Source organism: Nerophis ophidion, linkage group LG10 (assembly GCF_033978795.1).
Source record: "Nerophis ophidion isolate RoL-2023_Sa linkage group LG10, RoL_Noph_v1.0, whole genome shotgun sequence".
Lineage (NCBI taxonomy): Eukaryota > Metazoa > Chordata > Actinopteri > Syngnathiformes > Syngnathidae > Nerophis > Nerophis ophidion.
In genome coordinates, this window is record NC_084620.1 from 29,974,482 (window position 1) to 29,998,494 (window position 24,013).

The 24,013-nt window shown below is 42.1% G+C and overlaps 1 protein-coding gene across 1 annotated transcript in view; it reads right to left on the reverse strand.

The window, feature by feature from the left end:
- Positions 1-16,713: 16,713 nt before the first annotated feature.
- Positions 16,714-24,013, reverse strand: part of arhgef40 (Rho guanine nucleotide exchange factor (GEF) 40) — a 32,580-nt gene continuing 25,280 nt past the window's right edge. The window contains exons 21-26 of the mRNA XM_061913400.1: positions 22,052-22,258; positions 20,781-20,960; positions 20,493-20,673; positions 19,709-19,822; positions 17,628-17,725; positions 16,714-17,558 (exon numbers count right to left, since the gene is read on the reverse strand). Of these exons, the coding sequence (XP_061769384.1) occupies positions 17,532-17,558; positions 17,628-17,725; positions 19,709-19,822; positions 20,493-20,673; positions 20,781-20,960; positions 22,052-22,258 (807 nt within the window). The 3' untranslated portion in view covers positions 16,714-17,531. The remainder of the gene's footprint in view (positions 17,559-17,627; positions 17,726-19,708; positions 19,823-20,492; positions 20,674-20,780; positions 20,961-22,051; positions 22,259-24,013) is intronic.

Consider the following 24,013-nt stretch of genomic DNA (forward strand, 5'->3'; position numbering starts at 1 on the left):
CAAATAATTCCCTTATTTTTCCTGTAACTCTAATGTGCAACCTAAATCAACAATGACGAGAGCTGCACATATGAATTTAGGTTAAAAAAAAAAAAAGAAGAAAAAAATATCCATGCCTCACCTGGTGTTTAATTCACCACACGTCACTGAAAATAATGCAATTCTGTAGCAGTAGATGAGAAAGTCAAACGCAAATATTGAAAGAGTAAAACAACAAAATTATGCGTGTAATAGATGAGAAATGAACTGGAGAAGTGAAATAAAATAAACATGAAAATGCAAGAAATATGTCAATATTGAATAAATCATATGTTCTACACCAAAAATCACTCCTTATTCTCTACTGCTTGCCAGTGTTACCATATGTAAGTTATTGTGCAGAAATATGAGGGAATAAAAGTACACTTATTCACTTACCATGTTACACAAAAGAAAGATGAGTTAGAATAATACATGAAGTGATACACTCAGTGCTTACAAATACATTAGAGGCAGCCAGCACAGTTGTCATACTTCACATAAAGGACACAATTGCTCTTTGACTGTTGATCCAAAGCTAAGGCAGATTTTGGCAAAATCAGGGTAAGTGATTTTTTTTTTGGTCGTTCTGTGTATTTTTTTTAAAAACGTTTATTGCGCCATCGAGTGCGTATTAGAATTCCTGCTGGTCACTAAACACTGCAGGAATGTAGCAGCAGAGTGCGTCAAATACGGCCTCAAAATTATTATTTCACAAAATAAAAGCATTTTTTATTGTAAGCTGATGAGCTGGAGTATGTTTAGAACTATATTTAGACATATTATTTAGTGTTTTTTAGTCAGAAAAACTAACGTAAAATGACAGCAATTGCATGCGTCCGGTCACAGCCGCACACGGTAGCAGTCATGGCGTCTGTTGTTTAGTTGGCCATACTCTCTTTATACACAACTGAGTTTGAAATTCACTGCCCCGGAGCAGTGGTCCCCAACCTTTTTGTAGCTGCGGACCGGTCAACGCTTGACAATTTTTCCGGGTTTTTTTTTTTTTATGCATTTTTTATTTTTTCATAAAGAAATACAAATATGTGTGCTTACGGACTGTATCCCTGCAGACTGTATTGATCTATATTGATATATGAGGTATATATTGTGTTTTTTATGTTGATTTAATAATAAATAGAAAATAATAATAATATATTTCTTGTGCGGCCCGGTGGTTGGGGACCACTGCCCTAGAGCATTTAGTGACAATTTGTTATTTTGTGCTTGTTTGTCTCAGGCTAAGAACTGGCAAGGTCACACATACAGGTCTCCCAAGGTAAAAGTTGCACTCATGTGTCACGTTATTGGACCAATAGATCAATAACTATTATTAGGTGACACCCCTACGAGCAGGGGCGTCACTAGCTTTTAAGGACAGAGGGGGCTTAGCCCCCAGGAGATGAACAGGATGTGAGCGAACGTAGCGCACAAGTATAAAACTTCACAAACGGCTAACAAAGACTTAGAAATTATTCTTTGTTATTATTATTTCAGTCGGTTAAGGAAATTAAATATATATGGAAGTTTGAATAGAAGTGAGAAACGTTTATGTATACTGGTAAATAAGAAAGACTTAGAGTCCGTCTGCTGATCTGAAAAAGAGCCAAAGCTGTCAAAGAGCTGAGGGACCATCTTCTAAGTGCAATGCTGAAACAAATAATGCAAACAATAACTTCCAGGGCTTGACAGTAATGATGTCCCGTCGTCCCGGGGACGGTAAAAAAAATGCACGGGACGATGGCTTTTAACCATTTTTTTCTTTTTCTCTTTATGTATTTATTCATTTTACATTTTGTATTAAATATCTTGGATGTTCCTCCCTCTGAAAATCCTATGGAATATTTAACAAGCCATCCTATAGTAATACAACAGCTATTAATGTAACAAATCAATGCAATAAAACAAATATATTTTTAATTATGTTTTTTTTGTTATTTTAACAAAAGGCTAATGTATACTACTTTATATAGATTCTACAAGAAACACAAAACTTAAAAACTAAATTATTTACAAATGCAGACACAAGGTTTTGTGCATCTTGACCACAGAGTTGAGAAGGACCAAAGATCTTCAATATTTGTCTGTGAAAATCACAAAGAAATCTTCAGGGTCAGGATGACGCCCCTACAGCCCCACCTTTCAGCTCCACCTAAAACAAAATTCACCAGCCACCACTGATGATGATGCATTCTCTGCGATGAGGTAGCGAGTTGTCCAGAGTGTACTCCGCCTTCCGCCCGATTGTAGCTGAGATAGGCGCCAGCGCCCCCCGCAACCCCAAACGGGAATAAGCGGTAGAAAATGGATAGATGGATGGAGGTTATACTTTTTGTGTCATTAAAATGTAATAAAATGTCAGTTAATTAAATCCAAAATCGTTACATTTAAAGTTAAAGTTAAAGTCCCAATGATTGTCACACTCACACTCGGTGTGGTGAAATTTGTCCTCTGCATTTGACCCATCCCCTTGATCACCCCCTGGGAGGTGAGGGGAGCAGTGAGCAGCAGCATTGGCCGCACTCGGGAATCATTTTGGTAATTTAATCCCCAATTCCAACCCTAGATGCTGAGTGCCAAGCAGGGACGTAATGGGTCCCATTTTGTATAGTCTTTGGTATGACTCGCGACCTACCGATCTCAGGGCAGACACTCTAACCACAAGGTTATTGGTGCAATACTTCTTTAGCAATGTTGACCAGTTTTTTAAATAAATGCACTTTTTTGGAATTTTGCCTATTGTTTACAATCATTATGAAAAACAAGACGGATGGATTTTTAAATATTTGTTTTTTGCATTCTAAATATTAAACAAATGTGATCAAAAGTCTGCTTACAGCGGAACCTATGGGATATCCTCTATTTCGCCCATAAAATCTGATAAGTAACTATCCAAAAAGCGCCAACAATACTCAAATTACATCTTTAATTTCAATATTAAAGTATTAGTGATATTATAATAAACCCCAACGCAGGCAATCTATTTGTAGCAGCGTCGTGATCACAAGCTTGTGTACAATTTCGACATGTGAGGTGTTTCCTTGACTCCTTGCTCCCTGGAAATTTATTGTAGATCATAAATCATGCCTGTCACCTTTACAAAAGGATGAGGACGTATTACTACGTGTTGGTACACTTCGACATCCTATTTAGACCCAGCAATGGTGAGAAAGAGACGCGAAAAGACACTTTGATCCACCCTTCTGTTTTTCAGGTGGCAAGCAAACAAGGTCCGAGTCCAGGCGAGTGATCGAGGATCGAGGGAGGCAACTGCAAGGAGAACAAGGGACAAGTCAACGAGGCAAAAAGGCACAAGACAAAAGGAGGCGAGGACAACTAGAGGGAAGCCAGAGACGTACGCTTACCACGAGAATTAACTACGTTCCGGCGCGGATTCCAAAGAGTGACTGGTTCTTAAGCTGTCTTCCTGATTGCTGCCAGGTGGGATGATTGCTGACAGTCAACAGCTACGGCGAAGCGTGGGCGTGAGGTGCGAGGCACTTGCGGGGACGTGTGGGATCTTGCTGTGGGAGAATCTCGGGTTTGAATCCATGTCGTCACAAAATGTGTACAAAGTAGATTGCGTCTGTTAAGTTTCTACCGCTTGTCCAGCAGAAATTAAACATTTTAGAAATCTTGTCTATTCAGCCACGTCCTATTATAATTTCATAGCTCCTAAATGACTTAAGGGGCTGGTTACAAAGAAATGCAATTAATACGTTGTGGTGTCATTTCATATTTTTTGACGTTTGTTTTTTCATCTACACTGGACACAAATTATAAACCCAACGCTTTTGTTTTTGGTCCCATCTTTCATGAGTTGAACTCAAAGATCTAAAACTTTTACTATATACATAAAATACCTATTCTTCTCAAATATTGTTCACAAATCTGTCTAAATCTTTGTTAGTATTTTTTATTTGCCAAAATAATCCATCCCACCCGACAGGTGTGGCATATCAAGATGCTGATTAAACGGCATGATTATTGCACAGCTGTGCCTTTGGCTGACCACGATAAAAGGCCACTCTGAAATGTGCAGTTTTATCACACAGTACGATGCCACAGATGTAAAACATAAGTCGTCTCCAAAGGCGTTTCAGAGAATTTAGCAGTACATCCAACCGGCCTCACAACCAGGTGTAACCACACCAGCCTAGGACCTCCACATCCAGCAGGTGCACCCCCGTGATCATCTGAGATCAGCCACCCGGACAGCTGCTGCAAAAATTGGTTTGCATGAGCAAATAATTTTTGCACAAACTGTGAGAAACCGTCTCAGGGTAGCTCATTTGCATGCTTGTTGTCCTTAACGGGGTCTCGACTTGACTGCAGTTTGTCATCGCAACCAAATTGAAAGAGCAAATGCTCACATTTAATGGCGTCTGGTACGTTGGAGAGGTGGTCTCTTCATGGATGAATCCCGGTTTTCACTGTTCAGGGCAGATGGCAGACAGCGCGTGTAACGTTGTGTGGGAGAGTGGTTTGCTGGTGTCAACGTTGTGAATCGAGTGGACAGTGGTGGGGGTGTGGTTTTGGTATGGGAAGGCGTATGTTTTGGATAACGACCGCAAGTGCATTTTATTGATGGCATTTTGAATGCACAGATATACCGTGACGAGATCCTGAAGCCCATTGTTATGCCATTCCCCTCAAGTACATGACAATGCACGGCCCCATGTTGCAAGGATCTGTACACAATTCCTGGAAGCTGAAAACATCCCCGTTCTTGCATGGCCAGCATACTCACCGGACATGTCACCCATTGAGCGTGTTTGGGATGCTGTCAATCAGTGTATACGACAGAGTGTTCAGTTCCTGCCGATATCCAGTAACTTTGCACAGCCATTGAAGAGGAGTAGACCAACATTCCACAGGCCACAATCAAGAACCTGATCAACTCTATGCGAAGGAGATGTGTTGCACTGCGTGAGGCAAATGGTGGTCACACCAGATACTGACTGCTTTTCTGACCCCCCAGATTCCCAAAAAAGTAAAGCTGCACATTTTAGACTGGACTTTTTGTGGACAGCCTAAGGCAGACCTCTGCAATAATCATGCTGTTTAATCAGCATCTCGATATGCCACACCTGTGAGGTGGGACGGATTATCGAGGCAAAGAAAAAATGCTCATTAACACATATGAATGTATATATACATGTATATGTGTATGTATATCTACAAACCCCGTTTCCATATGAGTTGGGAAATTGTGTTATATGTAAATATAAACGGAATACAATGATTTGCAAATCATTTTCAACCTGCATTCAATTGAATGCACTGCAAAGACCACATATTTGATGTCCAAACTGATTAACTTTTTTTTTGCAAATAAGTATTAACTTTAGAATTTGAGGCCAGCAACACGTGACAAAAAAGTTGGAAAAGGTGGCAATAAATACTGATAAAGCTGAGGAATGCTCATCAAACACTTATTTGAAACATCCCACAGGTGTGCAGGCTAATTGGGAACAGGTGGGTGCCGTGATTGGGTATAAAAACAGCTTCCCAAAAAATGCTTAGTCTTTCAAAAGAAAGAATGGGGCGAGGTACACCCCTTTGTCAACAAATGCGTGAGCAAATTGTTGAACAGTTAAAGAAAAAACTTTCTCAACCAGTTATTGCAAGGAATTTAGGGATTTCACCAAAGGGTTCAGAAAATCTGGAGAAATCACTTCACGGAAGCAGCTAAGCCCGTGACCTCCGATCCCTCAGGCTGTACTGCATCAACAAGCGACATCAGTGTGTAAAGGATATCACCACACGGGCTCAGGAACACTTCAGAAACCCACTGTCAGTAACTACAGTTGGTCGCTACATCTGTAAGTGCAAATTAAAACTCTCCTATGCAAGGCGAAATGCGTTAACCAACAACACCCATAAACGCTGTCGGCTTCGCTGGGCCTGAGCTCATCTAAGATGGACTGATACAAAGTGGAAAAGTGTTCTGTGGTCTGACGAGTCCACATTTCAAACTGTTTTTGGAAACTGTGGACGTCCTGTCCTCGGGGCCAAAGAAGAAAAGAACCATCCGAATTGTTATAGGCACAAAGTTGAAAAGCCAGCATCTGTGATGGTATGGTGGTGTATTAGTGGCCAAGGCATGGGTAACTTACACATCTGTGAAGGCGCCATTAATGCTGAAAGGTACATACAGGTTTTGGAGCAACATATGTTGCCATCCAAACAACGTTACCATGGACGCCCCTGCTTATTTCAGCAAGACAATGCCAAGCCACGTGTTACATCAACGTGGCTTCATAGTAAAAGAGTGCAGGTACTAGACTGGCCTGCCTGTAGTCCAGACCTGTCTCCCATTGAAAATGTGTGGCGCATTATGAAGCCTAAAATACCACAACGGAGACCCCCGGACTGTTGAACAACTTAAGCTTTATATCAAGCAAGAATGGGAAAATATTCCACCTGAGAAGCTTAAAAAATGTGTCTCCTCAGTTCCCAAAAGTTAATTGAGTGTTGTTTAGAGGAAAGGCCATGTAACAGAGTGGTCAACATGCCCTTTCCCAACTACTTTGGCATGTGTTGCAGCCATTAAATTCTAAGTTAATTATTTGCAAAAAGAAAACAAAGTTAATGAGTTTGAACATCAAATATCTTGTCTTTGTAGTGCATTCAACTAAATATGGGTTGAAAATAATTTGCAAAATATTGTATTCCATTTATATTTACATCTAACACAATTTCCCAATCCGTATGGAAACGGGGTTTGTATCTATATGTACATGTATATGTATATGTACATTATATGTATATGTACATTATATATATATATATATATATATATATATATATATATATGTATATATATATATATATATATATACATACATACATATATATATATATGTATGTATATATATATATGTATGTATGTATATATAAATGTCAATGTAGATGCACTGTATGACTGCTTCTAAAATGCCCCCAAAAGTGGTAATGTCCCCGGCTTGTTTGAAAACACAGCAAAAATGCAACAAGTATGAGAATGATAACATGAATGTGTAGTAAATAAGAATCCCTGTGGTGATGCCCCATATACTGTAGTACACTCACAATCCTCATTTAAATAAGGCACGTGTTGTTAGGAGTTCAAATGCAACATGCACACTAATACTACACGCTATTTTATAGATTGTGCACGGTGTTTTGCGCAAGGTAGTTGGATCTTTGGTAAATCAGGCCCTAAGAGTGATTGTTTGTTATGTTAAAGTTAAAGTACCAATGATTGTCACACAAATTAGGTGTGGTGAAATTTGTCCTCTGCATTTGACCGATCCACTTGTTCACCTCCTGGGAGATGAGGGGAGCAGTGAACAGCAGCTGTGGCCGCGCCCGGGAATCATTTTTGGGGATTCAACCCCCAATTCCAACCCTTGATGCTAAGTGCCAAGCAGGGAGGTAATGGGTCCCATTTTTATAGTCTTTGGTATGACTCGGCCGGGGTTTGAATCCACAACCTACCGATCTCAGGGCGGACACTCTAACCACTAGGTCACTGGAGTAGTTTGTATTTTTTGTTTAGCACTCAGCAATAGTGCAACTTGCTGGATCTGTGTATCACCCATTTAGTAAAACTTTAACTTGTGCCCTGTATATCCAGGCTAAAAAAATATATGGCTTTGGATCGTCATTTGTCCCAAAGTAGTCGTTATTGGCTCTCATGAAGTCTGCCATGATTTGAGTTGTTGTTTAAGGAAATGGTGAATGTTGTGATTAAATTAATGTGCAGCCCTATGCTTAAAATGACCAAAATACCCAAATATTATATCTTATTATGAATCTGCCTGTTACCACATTACATATACAGTGGGGCAAAAAAGTATTTAGTCAGCCACCGATTGTGCAAGTTCTCCCACTTAAAATGATGACAGAGGTCTGTAATTTTCATCATAGGTACACTTCAACTGTGAGAGACAGAATGTGAAAAAAATCCAGGAATTCACATTGTAGGAATTTTAAAGAATGTATTTGTAAATTATGGTGGAAAATAAGTATTTGGTCAACCATTCAAAGCTCACACTGATGGAAGGAGGTTTTGGCTCAAAATCTCACGATACATGGCCCCATTCATTCTTTCCTTAAGATGGATCAATCGTCCTCTCCCCTTAGCAGAAAAACAGCCCCAAAGCATGATGTTTCCACCCCCATGCTTCACAGTAGGTATTGTGTTCTTGGGATACAACTCAGTATTCTTCTTCCTCCAAACATGACGAGTTGAGTTTATACCAAAAAGTTATATTTTGGTTTCATCTGACCACATGACATTCTCCCATGTGATCTCTGGCAAACTTCAGACGGGCCTGAACATGCACTGGCCTAAGCAGGGGGACAAGTCTGGCACTGCAGGATTTGATTCCTTGTCTGCGTAGTGTGTTACTGATGGTAACTTTTGTTACTTTGGTCCCAGCTCTCTGCAGGTCATTCACCAGGTCCCCCCATGTGGTTCTGGGATTTTTGCTCACTGTTCTCATGATCATTTTGACCCCACGGGATGAGATCCTGCGTGGAGCCCCAGATCGAGGGAAATTATCAGTGGTCTTGTATGTCTTTTATTTCCTGATAACTGCTCCCACAGTTTATTTTTTCACACCAAGCTGCTTGCCTATTGTAGATTCACTCTTCCCAGTCTGGTGTAGGTCTACAATTATTTTCCTGGAGTCCTTCGACAGCTCTTTGGTCTTGGCCATGGTAGAGTTTGGAGTCTGACTGTTTGAGGCTGTGGACAGGTGTCTTTTATACAGATAACGAGTTCAAACAAGTGCCATTAATACAGGTAACGAGTGGAGGACAAAAGAGCTTCTTAAAGAAGAAGTTACAGCTCTGTGAGAGCCAGAGATCTTCCTTGTTTGAAGTGACCAAATACTTATTTTCCACCATAATTTACAAATAAATTATTTAAAATTCCCACAATGTGAATTCCTTGATTTTTTTTTTTTAATTCTGTCTCTCACAGTTGAAGTGTACCTATGATGAAAATTACAGACCTCTGTCATCATTTTAAGTGGGAGAACTTGCACAATCGGTGGCTGACTAAATAATTTTTTGCCCCACTGTATACTTACTTATATAAAATGATGATGGAGGTTTTGGGATGTTTTAGATCGTTTTATAGATGGGATAGCATTAATCCCATTACCTCCATTGTTAGCTGATTCTTGCCAGCGTTTATTTACAAGTTAGAATTAAGGCTGGGCGATATGGACGAAAAAGGATATATATCTTGATATATTTGTACTTAAACTCGATATTCGATATATATATTGATATATTTTTCGGTGAAAGTATACATAAAGATATTCATTTTCCAGTGATATTTAGTACAATTTTAGTGAATGGCAACTGTACAACAGTCAGTGGCACTTTTATTAACCCAGTTAGTCAAGATGGGTATTAACAGCACAGAAAAGAAACTGTGCACCCCCCGCAACCCCAAAAGGAACAAGCGGTAGAAAATGGATGGATGGAAATAAAATTGAAAAATATTATTTGTATGTAAAATAAATAACATAGCTGTGCAAATAATACAAAATGTATCAAACTCTAATTAAAAAAATAAATTTGCAGGCTAACCAATTGTGACTCATCATAGTAAATAACCCACCAATCATGGATGTTGTGATATGTGTAAGCACATCTTGGAAGGAGGAAGGGGAGGGGTTTAGTCGTCCATGGTGTTTGGGAATTTTAACATGAAATTAATTGCATCGATATTACAATATTTTCTTAATTCATATATTGTTTAAAGATATATCGATATATCTTACAAACTATATATATTGCCCAGGCCTAGTTAGAATGCATAAAAAACAGAAAAAAACATATGCGTGCTTGTCTCACATGAGGATTGTGAATGATAAACAAAATTCCAAAAAAGTATAATTCCCCTTTCAGTACAAAATACTTATTTAAGGTATTTTTAAAAAAAACTTTATTTTGTCCTGTTGTTGCGCTAAGCACCGTTATTGTGAATGTGCTGCTGTTCTTCAGGGCTCTTGGTGGCTGCTATGTGTTTCATTGGGAAGGTGACTTGAGGCGGTTTTAAAGCAAAACAAATAAAAATAATATAGAGCCTCTCAAAATATGGCTGCTTCCCTGTACATGGAGCTGGCATTGGTGGTCTCATTCACAGCAACACACGGATATGAGATGTGATGCGGTTTTATGGATTGTCCTGGCTAGCGTTAACTTCATAGTTTGTTCGCAGACTCAGCCGGTGTTTCAAGAGGCCGTTTTGACATTGTTTAGTTCAGGAGGAGGCGGGGGAGGTTTTGGTGACGCAAACATGATTGCCACAGAAAATTGTTTCTTCACTTCACAATGACAGTATTTCACTGACATTTATGTCATTTTCCGTGACATTTCATATTCAACCGTAGATTCCGTGATTTTTCTTTCCGTGTTACTTTAACACGGAAATCAAAGGGCCTTACATTTTCTTTTTGAGGTAATTGGATTTGTGATACTGGTTCTGTGTCAAATTAATGGGAGTGGCAAACATGGTGAGATTCCAAACTTTTGGTGGATGTTACCATAAATTCATTAACTTGGACCCCGACTTAAACAAGTTGAAAACCTTATACGGGTGTGACCATTTAGTGGTCAATTGTACGGAATATGTACTGTACTGTGCAATCTACTAATAAAAGTTTCAATCAATCAATCAATGTCCTTTGTGCAGTCATACGCTCACTCATCCCTTTCACTCTTACAAGCTCAGGAAATTGCATGCACAACACAATCGTTTTTCTTCAAGTGTAATGTTTTGGTGGTCATGGGAAGCCAAAATAAATCAAAGTTCAAATAGTCCAACCTTAGCGGTGCAATAAACGAAGGTAAAGCCACCCACAGAGAAGTGCAAATGAACACCATAGAGGGCTCAGACATATTTATTACATATGAACTTTATTACCCACACTTTTCTGTCCCGACCACTCGACTATTGCGACCATTGTTACGGATCAAGGTTGTATCTTTGAATATTTTTAAATAATTTCTCCAAACACAGCAAAAGGTGTGTTTTTCGATGTAAGGTTTGTGCCCATTACCATAACCTTACTGGTCAAGGTGAAGTGGTGATGATATAGTAAACACATTCTTCGATTTCAGTAAGACTTTTCTTTATACATAAAGTTAAAAACAAAGCAGCAGGCAAGTTTCCTGATGTGTTGGCTGAGATTATAAAAGGGATAAAAAGGTAAGATTTTTTTTCTCTTTTTAATACCCTTTATTTGTAATGATTGTGTTTTTGTTAGTATATATTACAGTCAGTCTCCCAAGTGATGTGTTGTGTCTCCGTACACATACATTCAACTTACAAGGTATCTTGCATACTTTTGCTTGTTGGTTTGTTTATGAAATCTCAGGCTAAGAAATTGGCAAAATCACACACAAGAGTTCCTCAAGGTCCAATCTAGGCTTTTGCAACAAAAGGTCTATATGTCTTTCACTAAAACCTGAATTACTATCAGAGCCAACTTGGGATGTAACGATAAGATTGTTTTTAAATTATAATGATCAAAAAAATAGTGAATTATGATTGCACTTTTACAAACTCACGGACTGACTAGCAGCAGCTCGCTAACTTCAATTTTCATGTGAAAACAAGAAGCATTAATGTCCTTCCCTTTAAAAAAAACTGACACCCCTTAGTGGCTTTGTGGATAGAGTGTCCGCCCTGAGACTGGGAGGTTGTGAGTTCAAACCCCGGCCAAGTCATACCAAAGACTACAAAAAATGGAACCCATTGCCTCACTGCTTGGGACTCAGCATCAAGGGTTGGAATTGGGGGTTAAATTACCAAATTTATTCCCGAGCGCGATGCACACTGCTGCTCACTGCTGCTCACTGCTCCCCTCACCTCCAAGGGGGTGAACAGGGGGATGGGTCAAATGCAGAGGACACATTTCACCACACCTCCTGTGTGTGTGTGACAATCGTTTGGGACTTTAACTTTGACTTTAAACACATTGCTGTCTGAGCAACTAAGCTATTTCACTTGTGCACATTGAACCTAAAAGCTGTGCTCTCTTAAAACAGAGCAATCCTACTTAAAAAAAAAAGAAAATACGACATGTAAATGTTTTTACGGTGTGTTGAACAGAGTAGGACCCACAACGGCGTCCAGAAATAATAAATAATAGATTTAGTTTGTTGTGCACTTTCATTTGAATACATCTTAAAATGCTACAGTACAAATCAATATTTAAAACAATAAAAGCTTAGGCATTAAAACAGGTGACATACTAAGACTTAAGCACTATCAGTGAAGCATATGCTAAACATGTAAAATAGTGGGTTCTCTAACAATTTGTCTATTTTAGTTATTTGAAAAAACTTGGTTGAAAGCTTTCAGTTTGTCTAAGTATTTTTTGAGCCTGTGATAATAATTATAACAGAGAATTTTGGTCGAAATAACTGTGATATGACATTTTCATATCGTGACATCTTGAGAGCCGACACATATAAGACAAGGACACACAAACTTGCACAACTCGTCCTTTGGACTTTTAGTTCTTTTAAATTGTATAATATCAGCTGTTCAAGATGTAAGGGTCAGAGAAACAAGTTGTACCCCATAAGAGTCGCTATAATAGAGCCAAACAGCACATGCCGTCTCTCTTGTCCACTTCCAATATTCTGAATAGCTTAATCACCCACACATTTTAGACACTCTTTTGCTTATTACTTGTCCTTGTGTGTTTAGTTGCTGTAGTCAGATGTTAAGAAATGTGTTCATTGTACTCAGCGTGTTGTTTTATTGACTCTTTTGCTTAATTTTGCATGTTTCCTGATAAAGTCTCTGTTGACAGACGCTAAGACAAGGTCACACACTAACGCAGTGTTTTTCAACCTTTTTTGAGCCAAGGCACATCTTTTGGGTTAAAGAAATGCAGAGGCACACCACCAGCAGAAATCATTAAAAAAATAAATCTCAGTTTACAGTAAAAAGTCGTCACAATTGTTGGATATGACTTAAAACCATAACCAACCACGCATCACTATCACCACCTGTCACATCATGCCGTGACTCATTTTGAGTTTGTTGCTGTTTTCCTGTGTCGTGTTTTAGTTTTTGTCTTGTGCTCCTATTTTTGTCTTTTTCTCTTTTTTTTGGTATTTTCCTCTAGCAGTTTAATGTCTACCTTTGAGTGATATTTCCCGCATGTACTTTGTTTTAGCAATCAACAATATTTTGGTTTTTTTTTGTCCTTCTTTGTGGGGACATTGTTGATTGTCGTCATGTTCGGATGTACATTGATGACGGCGTCTTTGCTCCACAGTAAGTCTTTGCTGTCGTCCAGCATTCTGTTTTTGTTGACTTTGTAGCCAGTTCAGTTTTACTTTCATTCTGCATAGCCTTCTCTAAGCTTCAATGCCTTTTCTTAGGGGCACTCACCAGACACCTTTTTACCTGCACACTGCCCACCGCTGTTCCCGACATTTACAAAGCAATTAGCTAGTGGCGGCCACCTACTGATATGGAAGAGTATTACACGGCTCTAGACAGCACCAACACTCAACAACAACACAAAATTTGCAGACTATAATTACTGGTTTGCAAAAAATATTAGGTGAAATTAGATAATCTCCCACGGCACACCAGACTGTATCTCACGGCACACTAGTGTGCCGCGGCACAGTGGTTGAAAAACACAGCACTAAGGTATTGTTTAGTTTATCACTGCAATAACAATATTGGACTTTTTGGAATGGCACAGGTGTGTTACGGGGTTACAAGATCAGTAGGTCGTGAGTCATACCAAAGACTATAAAATGGTACCCATTACCCCCTTGCTTGGCACTCAGCATCAAGGGTTGGAATTGGCCGTTTAATCACCAAAATGATTCCCAGAGCGTGGCCACCACAGCTGCTCACTGCTCTCCTCACCTCTCAGGGGGTGGAACAAGGGGATGGGTCAAATGCAGAGGGTAATTTCAATAAGCCTAGCGTGTGTGTGACTATCAGTGGTACTTTAACTTCAACTTAAAAGCACACCTTTTAAGCCCAGGATAAGACATGATGTTTAAAATCAGTTGAAATGTGTAGTACTTTTGCATTGTGAACTGGCCTGACGCTGACCCAGAATGAAACCAAAAGACTGCAAAGAGTCCAAAGCATTTGGGTCTCCTTGCACCAGCACCTTACACCTACAGTGCAAAGATCAATGTCAACCCAAGAGTGAAGTCAAAGAACATTTAAAATGTACCCATGTGGCTTAATTGCATGGAGTTGTCACGCCACGAGGCAGTAAGGTGAAGTGTGTGGCTTGTGCGTGCTTTTCTCTGCAGATGTACAAACACACACACACACACATGCACACACACACACACACACACTCCTCTGCTGACACATAACATATCTCCTGGATCAGGCATTGTTAGCCTGCTATTGTGTGCTCACTCTGCATGTGTGCGTGCGTGTGTGTGCATAATGACAATGTCAGCAGCTTAGTTGTGTGAGTCTATCATTTCACATGTGTGTACACATATTGTGAATATTGTGTGTGTGTGTGTGTGTGTGTGTACACCACAATAATGGCATCGGCAGGCGCCTGTGATGCTTTGATTGTTTGCACCGCCGCAGCAGAAATGCACCAATTAATATGCAGAGAGAGCGTGAGACACACACACACACACACACACACACACACACACACACACACACACACACACACACACACACACACACGCATACACAAAAAACAAAAACAGCCATGAGGGAGGGAGATGAGGGGTGAGGAGTGGAGGGAGATGGAGAGAAGGGCAGGCGATATTGCAGACATGAGGGAGGGGATGAAATGAAAGATGGGGGAAAGTGTGTGACGGGGGAGATGGGTTGAGGATGTGTGTGTATGTGTGTGTGTGTGTGTGTGTGTGTGTGTGTGTGTGTGTGTGTGTGTGTGTGTGTGTGTGTGTGTGTGTTGTGAGGAGCATATTCAGGGAGAAATCAATGGAAGGGAGGAGGGATTGATTTAGGGGTGAGTAAGAGGAGGAGTGATATGTGGCTATGGCGGCTGTCCTTTTTGTCGCAGTGTCAGTGTATTGATACTGTAATACACTCCACACACACACACACACACACACACATACACACACACACACACACACACATCAACCCCCCTCAACAATGCTACCGTGACAACGGCTGTCACGGCGACGCCTACTGGCACAATGCTGCCACAATACTGAGGGCACTGAAGCATCGCACTCAAAAAGAGACAGAGAGAGAGAGAGAGAGAGAGAGGATGGATGGATGGGAGGAGGAGGAAGCAGGGGAGGAGAAATATGGAGGGATAATGTTACACAGAAACACATTTGATGGCTTTTAGAGGTAAGGTGGAACAATGTAAAGTAAACACACAGGCGTGATGATTTGACCCAACATGACACCTCCTCACTTGGAATCCTGATCTGGTGACCCTGTGTGTAAAAGAAAGGGACACACTCGTGGAAGACTATCACTGCTGGGATGAGCCTGCGTCTTTATTGATATGAATGTTGCATGTGATGCTGAATGGAATTTGAATGACCAAAATGGAGTCTCTTTGGCAGAGGCCAGCTCTGCAGGGTTTGAAGTATGCCAATTAAAAGGTCTTTCAGGGGGGTGCTGGGTTGGGGGAATCTTTCGAGTGATTGTTGGTGTCAAAGCAAACATAAAAAGATTCACTGTGTTTAAATGTCTGCAGTGTAACCCCCCCCCCCCACAACAGGCCCCCTCGCAGCTTGATGGGAGGTTTACAAAAATCACCGCTCGACTGCCTCCCTGTAAGTCATGTTAACGCCTGATGACCAGCCTCATACAGAGAGAGTGTGTGTGTGTGTGTGTGTGTGTGTGTGTGTGCCTGTATGATGTATAGTTGCCTGGCTGAGCCCTCCCCCACCCTAACCCTTCCTAATATGATGTAAAAAGCTAATCGCATGCAAATGTCTGTTGTCCCGGTAACCAGGCCTGAAAAATCCCTTTGATGTCTCCCCCCCGACTCATTCTCTTCACGTTCTCTTTGTTTGCCACAGTCAACATCCCACTCCCCCATCTCCCCCTCACCCCCCACCCGTTTTCCTCCTTGCCTCGCCCGCCGCTCTCACTCTCTCTCGGCCCTCGCCATTCCAGAGTGGGAGGTTAGGAGGGGGAGTGGTGTGGGGGGGAGTAAAGTTCCACTTTTTTGTGTCTCCGTCTTTCTATGAGCTGCTCACTCTTTTCTTCTTCTCTGCCCTCCACTGAGCCTCCCTGTCTGTCGCTCATTTCCCATCATTCCCACCTCCTGTCCCTCACTCCCCCCCGGCTCTGCCCCTTCCTGTCGCCCCCCCCCCCCCCCCCCTCGCCCCCACCCAAACGTCCCCTCGGGCCTTTATCTCCCATTCCTTACACACACATCCACACAATATAGCCTCTCTCCTTTTAGGCATTTGATCCGTGGAACTATTTGATATGGTGGTGCACGTATCAAATGGCTGAGGCTGAAGTAGGCTTGCGTGTAACAGCGGGCTGTTCCATGGAGTCTTCCCTCCCTCTAAAGAAGCAACAATTAATCCATTAGTCAATCCTCTTTGTGTTTAATGTCACACATCTTGTTTAAATTTAGCCAAAAGTTGTGATTGGATCGTTTGCTGGGATCATGTGAGCGCGCACACACACACATCACATGCAAACGTACACACACGCACAAGCCCCAGAAAGGTGTCAATATCCAGTTTTTATTATACAAGGAGACGCTTGCACCAACATTCCTTCCTGTAAACTGAGTAAAGTGGTCCGCAATGTTGTGCAAGAATGATGCATCCTGAAAGAGACAGTCTACATAGCTACACATTAACTAAATTATATTTAACTTAATATTAAACAAAGTCTCCATCAAATGGAGGCACTCAAATGTACTTGCCTTTGGCATGCAGAATATACTGTATAAACATATTACATTATGGTCACTTTCAACCCTCCCCACACATCTCATGACATTGCAAAAGCGTGCGTGTGCACAGTCACACCTATACATCGGCGTGACCCTAGAAGGCTGGACGAACGGCGCCACTTGCCACTTCCTGTTTACCATCAAAAGCCTGGGTCATGTGATGCAGTCGGGCAGTTTAGACTGAGTGGTTTGTTCAGCCCGGTGGGGGTGCGGCGGGGGTCACACAATGGCCGCTTTGTGCAATTCAAGTCAAGTCGGTGTCATTGACTCTGCCAGCCCCACAGACTGGCACATCCAAGATGGCGGCCTGCGGAGATCCCGCTGGCGCTTGTCACGCTTTAACATGGTGAGATGGAGATCTTGTTCATATTATAGACAGCGAGGAGTTGCAGGGGGGGCATTTCAGACCAATACAAGTTATTCCTTCCAGTCTAGTTTAGCTTGGTTGTGAGCACTTTCAGAGGGAATGTGAACTGTAAACATTGTTTCACGACATTGAATTACAGTTTCTAGCTCCTCAGCTGCCACCTGAGTGAGTAACCAGAGTACCATTTCCGGAACTTACTCGCGGTGCAGCGATGGCTACACTGCGGTAGAGGGCGACTGGATCTGGCGAGGAGAAAAAAATAGCATGTGTGAACCAGGCTGTTATCGTGTGTTCAATACAAGATAAGTCACCTGAGAGCTGCCTGTCAATCCGGAGCCCCTCCCTGATGCCGGGGACCCCCCCTCCTTGTGGCTTCCGACGGAGGAGGAGTCGGAGCAGCTGCTGTGCACTAAAGTGTGAGGGGAAGAGTTAACAGGAGCATTTCAGAGAGACATGAGAGCGCGACTAAGAGACTCTGAGGCCATTTTAGTAACTAGCCTTCATCCCACAGGACAGTTAATGATGACCTACAATGAGACACCCGGAGGCCATAATGTGCATTACACTGGCCTACAATCTTCCATTTTCCAACCGTTGGTTTTCATAGCAATTAGGCAAAATCTAATTTTGTCATGTTGCTTCCATAGTACATATTTAACCCAAAGGGTCAGGCAAACCTCCATTATCCTCATGGATCCAAAATACACTATATTGCCAAAAGTATTTGGCTGCCCATCCAAATGATGAGAATCAGGTATCTTAATCACTTGGCCTGGCCACAGGTGTATACAATCAAGCATTTAGGCATTGAGGCTGTTTCGACAAACATTTGTGAAAGAATGGACCGCTGTCAGGAGCTCAGTGATTTCCAGCGTAGAACTGTCATAGGATACGAAGACCTGGACCTGTGCAACAAATTCCGACTGTGAGCTTCATCACAAGAAGATGGAAGAGTTTGGGAACAACAACAACTCAGACACGAAGTAAACTGACAGAGAGGGGTCAGCAGATGCTGAAGCGCATAGTGCAAAGACTTTCTGCATAGTCAGTTGCTACAGAGCTCCAAACTTCATGTGACCTTCCAATTAGCCCGCGTACGGTACGCAGAGAGCTTCATGGAATGGGTTTCCATGGCCGAGCAGCTTCATCTAAACCATACATCACCAAGTCCAATGCAAAGCATCGGATGCAATGGTGTAACCTACTCAGTGGTTGTGAGTTCAAACCCCGGCCGAGTCACACCAGAGACTATAAAAAGATGGGACCCATTGCCTCCCTGCTTGGCAGTCAGCATCAATGGTAGGAATTGGGGGTTAAATCACCATAAATGATTCCCGGGCGCAGCACAGCTGCTGCCCACTGCTCCCCTCACTTCCCAGGAGGTGATCAAGGGGATAGGACAAATGCAGAGGACAAATTTCACCACACCTTGTGTGTGAGTGTGACAATCATTGGCACTTTTTTTATTTATTTTTTTACTTTTTTTAAAGCATGTCGCCACTGGACTCTAGAGCGGTGGAGAGGCCTTCTCTGGAGGGATGAATCACACTTCTCCATTTGCCAATCTGATGGACGAGTCTGGGTTTGGAGGTTGCCAGGAGAACGGTACATTTCGGACTGCATTGAGCCGAATGGGAAATTTGGTGGAGGAGGAATTATGGTGTGGGGTTGTTTTTCAGAAGTTGGGCTGGGCCCTTTATTTCCAGTGAAAGGAACTAAGGATACCAAAACATTTTGGACAATTCCATGCTCCCAACCTTGTGGGAATAGTTTGGAGCGGGTCCCTTCCTCTTCCAACATGACTGTGCACCAGTCAGTCAATCAATCAATCAATGTTTATTTATATAGCCCCAAATCACAAATGTCTCAAAGGACTGCACAAATCATTACGACTACAACATCAAAACAAGGTCAAAAAAACTTGAATGATAGAGTCTGGTGAGGATAAACTTGACTGTCCTGCACAGAGTCCTGACCTGAACCTGATAGAACATCTTTGGGATGAATTAGAACGGAGACTGAGAGCCAGGCCTTCTTGACCAACATCAGTGTGTGACCTCACCAATACGCTTTTGGAAGAATGGTGTGAAATTCCTATAAACACACTCCACAACCTTGTGGACAGCCTTCCCAGAAGAGTTGAAGCTGTAATAGCTACAAAAGGTTTTCCCATGTAATATTGAACCCTATGGGTTAGGAATGGGATGGCACTTCAAGTTCATATGTGAGTCAAGGCAGGTGGCCAAATACGTTTGGCAATATAGTGTAGGTCAGAAAATGTTTCCAAATTAAAACTTAAACCTTTTGCAAAATCGGAACGGTTTCATTTTCCTTCAATGGCACACTTCGAACCCAGGAAAGCAGCACAGGAAATGTCCATCAAAAAACCCACCTCTGTCGCTGAGGCTGCAGGCCGAGTCCAACTCTGATGAGGTTTGACTTCCGCTGACGTCCAGCAGCAGCTTGCTGGACACGCCCATGCACAGCGACTCCTTCAGACACAACTCTGACAACACAAATGCACATATTTTCACAGAGGCCAAAGCAACAGGTGGCATGTTAACTCTAGACCAGGGGTGTCAAACGTATGGCCTGCGAACAGGTTTTATCCGGCCCGTGGGATGAGTTTGCCAAGTATGAAAATTAACCTACAAATTTTGAATGAAAGAAACAGCTGTTTTAAATGTATTTACTGGATGTCGCAATAGCAAATATTTGTGTCTTTGTAGATGATGCTACATAAGTACAAAATAAACCACGTGATGTTAGTACATCAGTCGAGGAAAATAATCAAACTACATAAATAACATACTGTAATTTGACTTTGATATAATTTTTTTTATCTTGCTAGATAGAAAATTAACCCTATTGAGCTGACAGATGATATAAAAATCTAAATGACAAATAAAGATAGAATACTATTAACTGCAACATGTAAGGGAAAGAGAAACCCAACATTATGATTTGTACAATTTCAGAATGTTTTATTTTTAAAGAAAGAACAATGTGAAGTTGTCTTTATTTTTAAGTTATCGTGCCGTTATTTTTACCAGTCCGGCCCACTTGCGAGTAGATTTTTCTCCATGTGTTTCCCGATCTAAAATGAGTTTGACACCGCTTGCTCTAGAATGTTTGGTAATTTCACTCATTTCGATCTGTCCGGGGTCAGTGATCACCTGTGTTGTTGATGGCATGAGTCCACAGCATGTGAGCAATGTCCTGGGTCCAAGTCTTGCGCTCGTCTCTGTCCCGAGCCTGCAACATGATGCAGTCACGGAGCCGGGGAGCCTGTCGTACCCAAACTTCAAACTTGACGCCCTCTTCACCCACACTCTGTGTCAGGCCCATGTCTGCCGTCTGTGGAGGGAGTTGTGGGAGGTCAGGAAGGTATAGAGTGGATGGCGTAAGGAAGTCGCAGTACGATGGACCTCTGGGTAACTGATCTTTTCAATTTCATGACGTACCTTCATGCAGTGTTTGTAGCTGTAGGCGCAACGTCCCGGCCCAGCGCTCTTGTGCTTGGTGAAGATGATAGCGTGCTGGTATAGGAAGACCCTCCTTACGCCGACACGCTTCCTGTGGGTGCCGCCGCATACCGTCAGCTCGCCCTGACGCACTAGCTCGCCTCGCTCTGCTACAGCGATCTTGACGAACAGACAGATGACAACACATCAGGACGCATATCCAGTCTTCATCAAAAGCACAGCAGTGGAGATCGTGAGCAGCACAAAGTTCCTAGGGGTGCAGATAACTGACAATATGACCTGCTCCCTACACACTGGGGCTCTTGTAAAAAGAGCTCAGCAGATGAATAGAGCACAGCTCCCACCACATCCCACCTCCCGGACTGTAAATTATGTAAATAATTCAATGTATATACTCTGGTGATTAACTTGTATGATGACTGTATTATGCTGATAGTATATATTTGTACCATGAATTGATTAATGTGGACCCCGACTTAAACAAGTTGAAAAACTATTTACGTACTTATTGTACTTAATATGTACTGTACTGTACTGTGCAATCTACTAATAAAAGTTTCAATCAATTGAAAACCCTCCCCCTATTCCCACCATATTCTACAGAGGCACTATAGAGAGCCTACTGACCAACTGCATCTCTGTCTGGACTGGAGTCTGCAGTGCCTCAGACTGGAAGTCTCTGCAGAGAGTGGTGAGGATGGCGGAAAAGATCAGCAGGACTCCTTTCCCCACTATCCAGGAGATCGCTAAAAGCCGCTGCCTGACCAGGGCTCAGAAAATCTGCAGAGACTCCCCCCACCCCCACCAAGGACTGTTTTCACTGCTGGACTCTAGAAAGAGGTTCCACAGCCTCTGTAGCAGAACCTCCAGGTTCTGTAATAGTTTCTTCCCTCAGGCCATAAGACTCTTGAAAGCATCATAATAATCCCCTCAATTCCCCTCAAAAATGGATTAACTCGCCGGAACATAAAGACAACATCCATAAATTTGGATGCATATGCAAAAGTGCAATATATTTGTCTGTACATTATTCTATTTATATCTGCACCTTATTGCTCTTTTATCCTGCACTACCATGAGCTAATACAATGACATTTCATTCCTATCTGTAGTGTAAAGTTCAAAATAGAATGACAAGTCTAAGGTTAAGGATGTCTAAGTCTAAGTCATATCGTTGCTTTACATGCTGGTGTCTTCTTCTTGTTGAGCAAAGAATATGGGACATCCCAAAGTGGGACAGGCTCTCTCACCGGACACCCGACGATGAGGTCACTGGCCCTGAGGTCCTCGCCGTGCCGCTGGACGTGTCTCAGGATGGAGAGGGCGGAGTCTGAGGCCGGGTTGATGCCACCCAGCTCCCCCAGGGCCTCACAGTACTGCTCCAGCCTCTGAGTCGGGGCCTGCAGGCAGTGAGGGAAGGACAGAGGCGAGACGGGGGAGGCAGCGGGGAGCTTGGACTGTGGGAGGATGGAGATGATGAGAGGTGCGTCAGGTCATGTGGAAGACACAAGCATGCATTTGATAAGAAGACACATTTTCTTTAACAACCAAAATGACGATGAATGAATGAATGACTGAATGTGTGGCTGGCTCACATGTAAAATATAAGAAAATAATCTATTTAATCCCATTTTTCCATCATTGATTAATTTATTTTAAGAGCATCGAAACTGTAAACACAATCTAAGAACGCCTCCTAGTGGTGGTTTGATGAAATTCTACCCTGCAGCCCTGTGAGTGTATTGTGTGGATCGTCAGTAACCCCACCGTGCCGCCTTTTTTTTTTTTAGCAGCTTCCCCGCCATAATCCGCCATAATTGGCTTTCCTCGTGTACATTTAACATGTAATCAGCTTTCCCATTTCATTTCCTCTCTACTTCACTTTATTCAGTCAGTACTTGAGTGAAGACCTGGAAATAAGATTTACTCTAAAGTTTTTTTTGAGAGTGAAGGTACAAGCTGCTGCATAGGCGCCGATCTATATTTCTGTCAGTGGGTGTGTGTATTCGTGTTTTTGATTCATTGATTGAAACTTTTACTAGTAGATTGCACAGTACAGTACATCCATCCATCCATCTATCCATTTTCTACCGCTTATCCCCTTTGGGGTCGCGGGGGGCGCTGGTGCCTATCTCAGCTATAATCGGGCGGAAGGCGGCGTACACCCTGGACAAGTTGCCACCTCATCGCAAGGCCAACACAGATAGACAGACAACATTCACACTCACATTCACACACTAGGGCCAATTATATTCCGTACAATTGACCACTAAATGGTAACACCCGGATAAGTTTTCAACTTGTTTAAGTCGGGGTCCACGTTAATCAATTCATGGTACAAATATATACTATCAGCATAATACAGTCATCATACAAGTTAATCATCAGAGTATATACATTGAATTATTTACATTATTTACAATCAGGGGGGTTGGGTTTGGTTGAAATCAGTACATCAGTCATCAACAATTGCATCGTCAGAGAAATGGACATTGTAACAGTGTAGGTCTTACTTGGTAGGATATGTACTGGAATGCCCTCCCGGTAACAGTTTGAGACGCTACCTCAGTAGAAGCATTTAAGTCTCATCTTAATACTCATTTGTATACTCTAGCCTTCAAATAGACTCCCTTTTTAGACCAGTTGATCTGTCGTTTCTTTTCTTTTTCTCCTCTGTCCCCCTCTCCCTTGTGGAGGGGGTCCGGTCCGCTGGTCATGGATGAAGTACTGGCTGTCCAGAGTCGGGACCTAGGATGGACCGCTCGTCCAGAGTTTCTCACATATGTGGTCCTCTCCAATGTTTCTCATAGTCATCATTGTCCCTGTCACCGACGTCCCACTGGGGTGAGTTTTTTCTTGCCCTTATGTGGGCTCTATCGAGGATGTCGTTGTGGTTTGTGCAGCCCTTTGAGACACTTGTGATTTAGGGCTATATAAATAAACATTGATTGTTTGATGTATGTGCAGCGAGCAGTGAACATAGTGAGTTCAGAAAGCATAAGAACAAGCATATTCATTTGATTATTTACAATCCAGGGAGGTGGGATGTGGATGAGGGAGGGTGTTAGTTTAGGGTTGAAGTTGCCTGGAGGTGTTCTTTTAGTGCGCTTATGAAGGAGGATAGAAATGGACTTTCTTTTACACCCGTTGGAAGTGCATTCCATATTGATGTGGCATAGAAAGAGAATGAGTTAAGGCCTTTGTTAGATCGG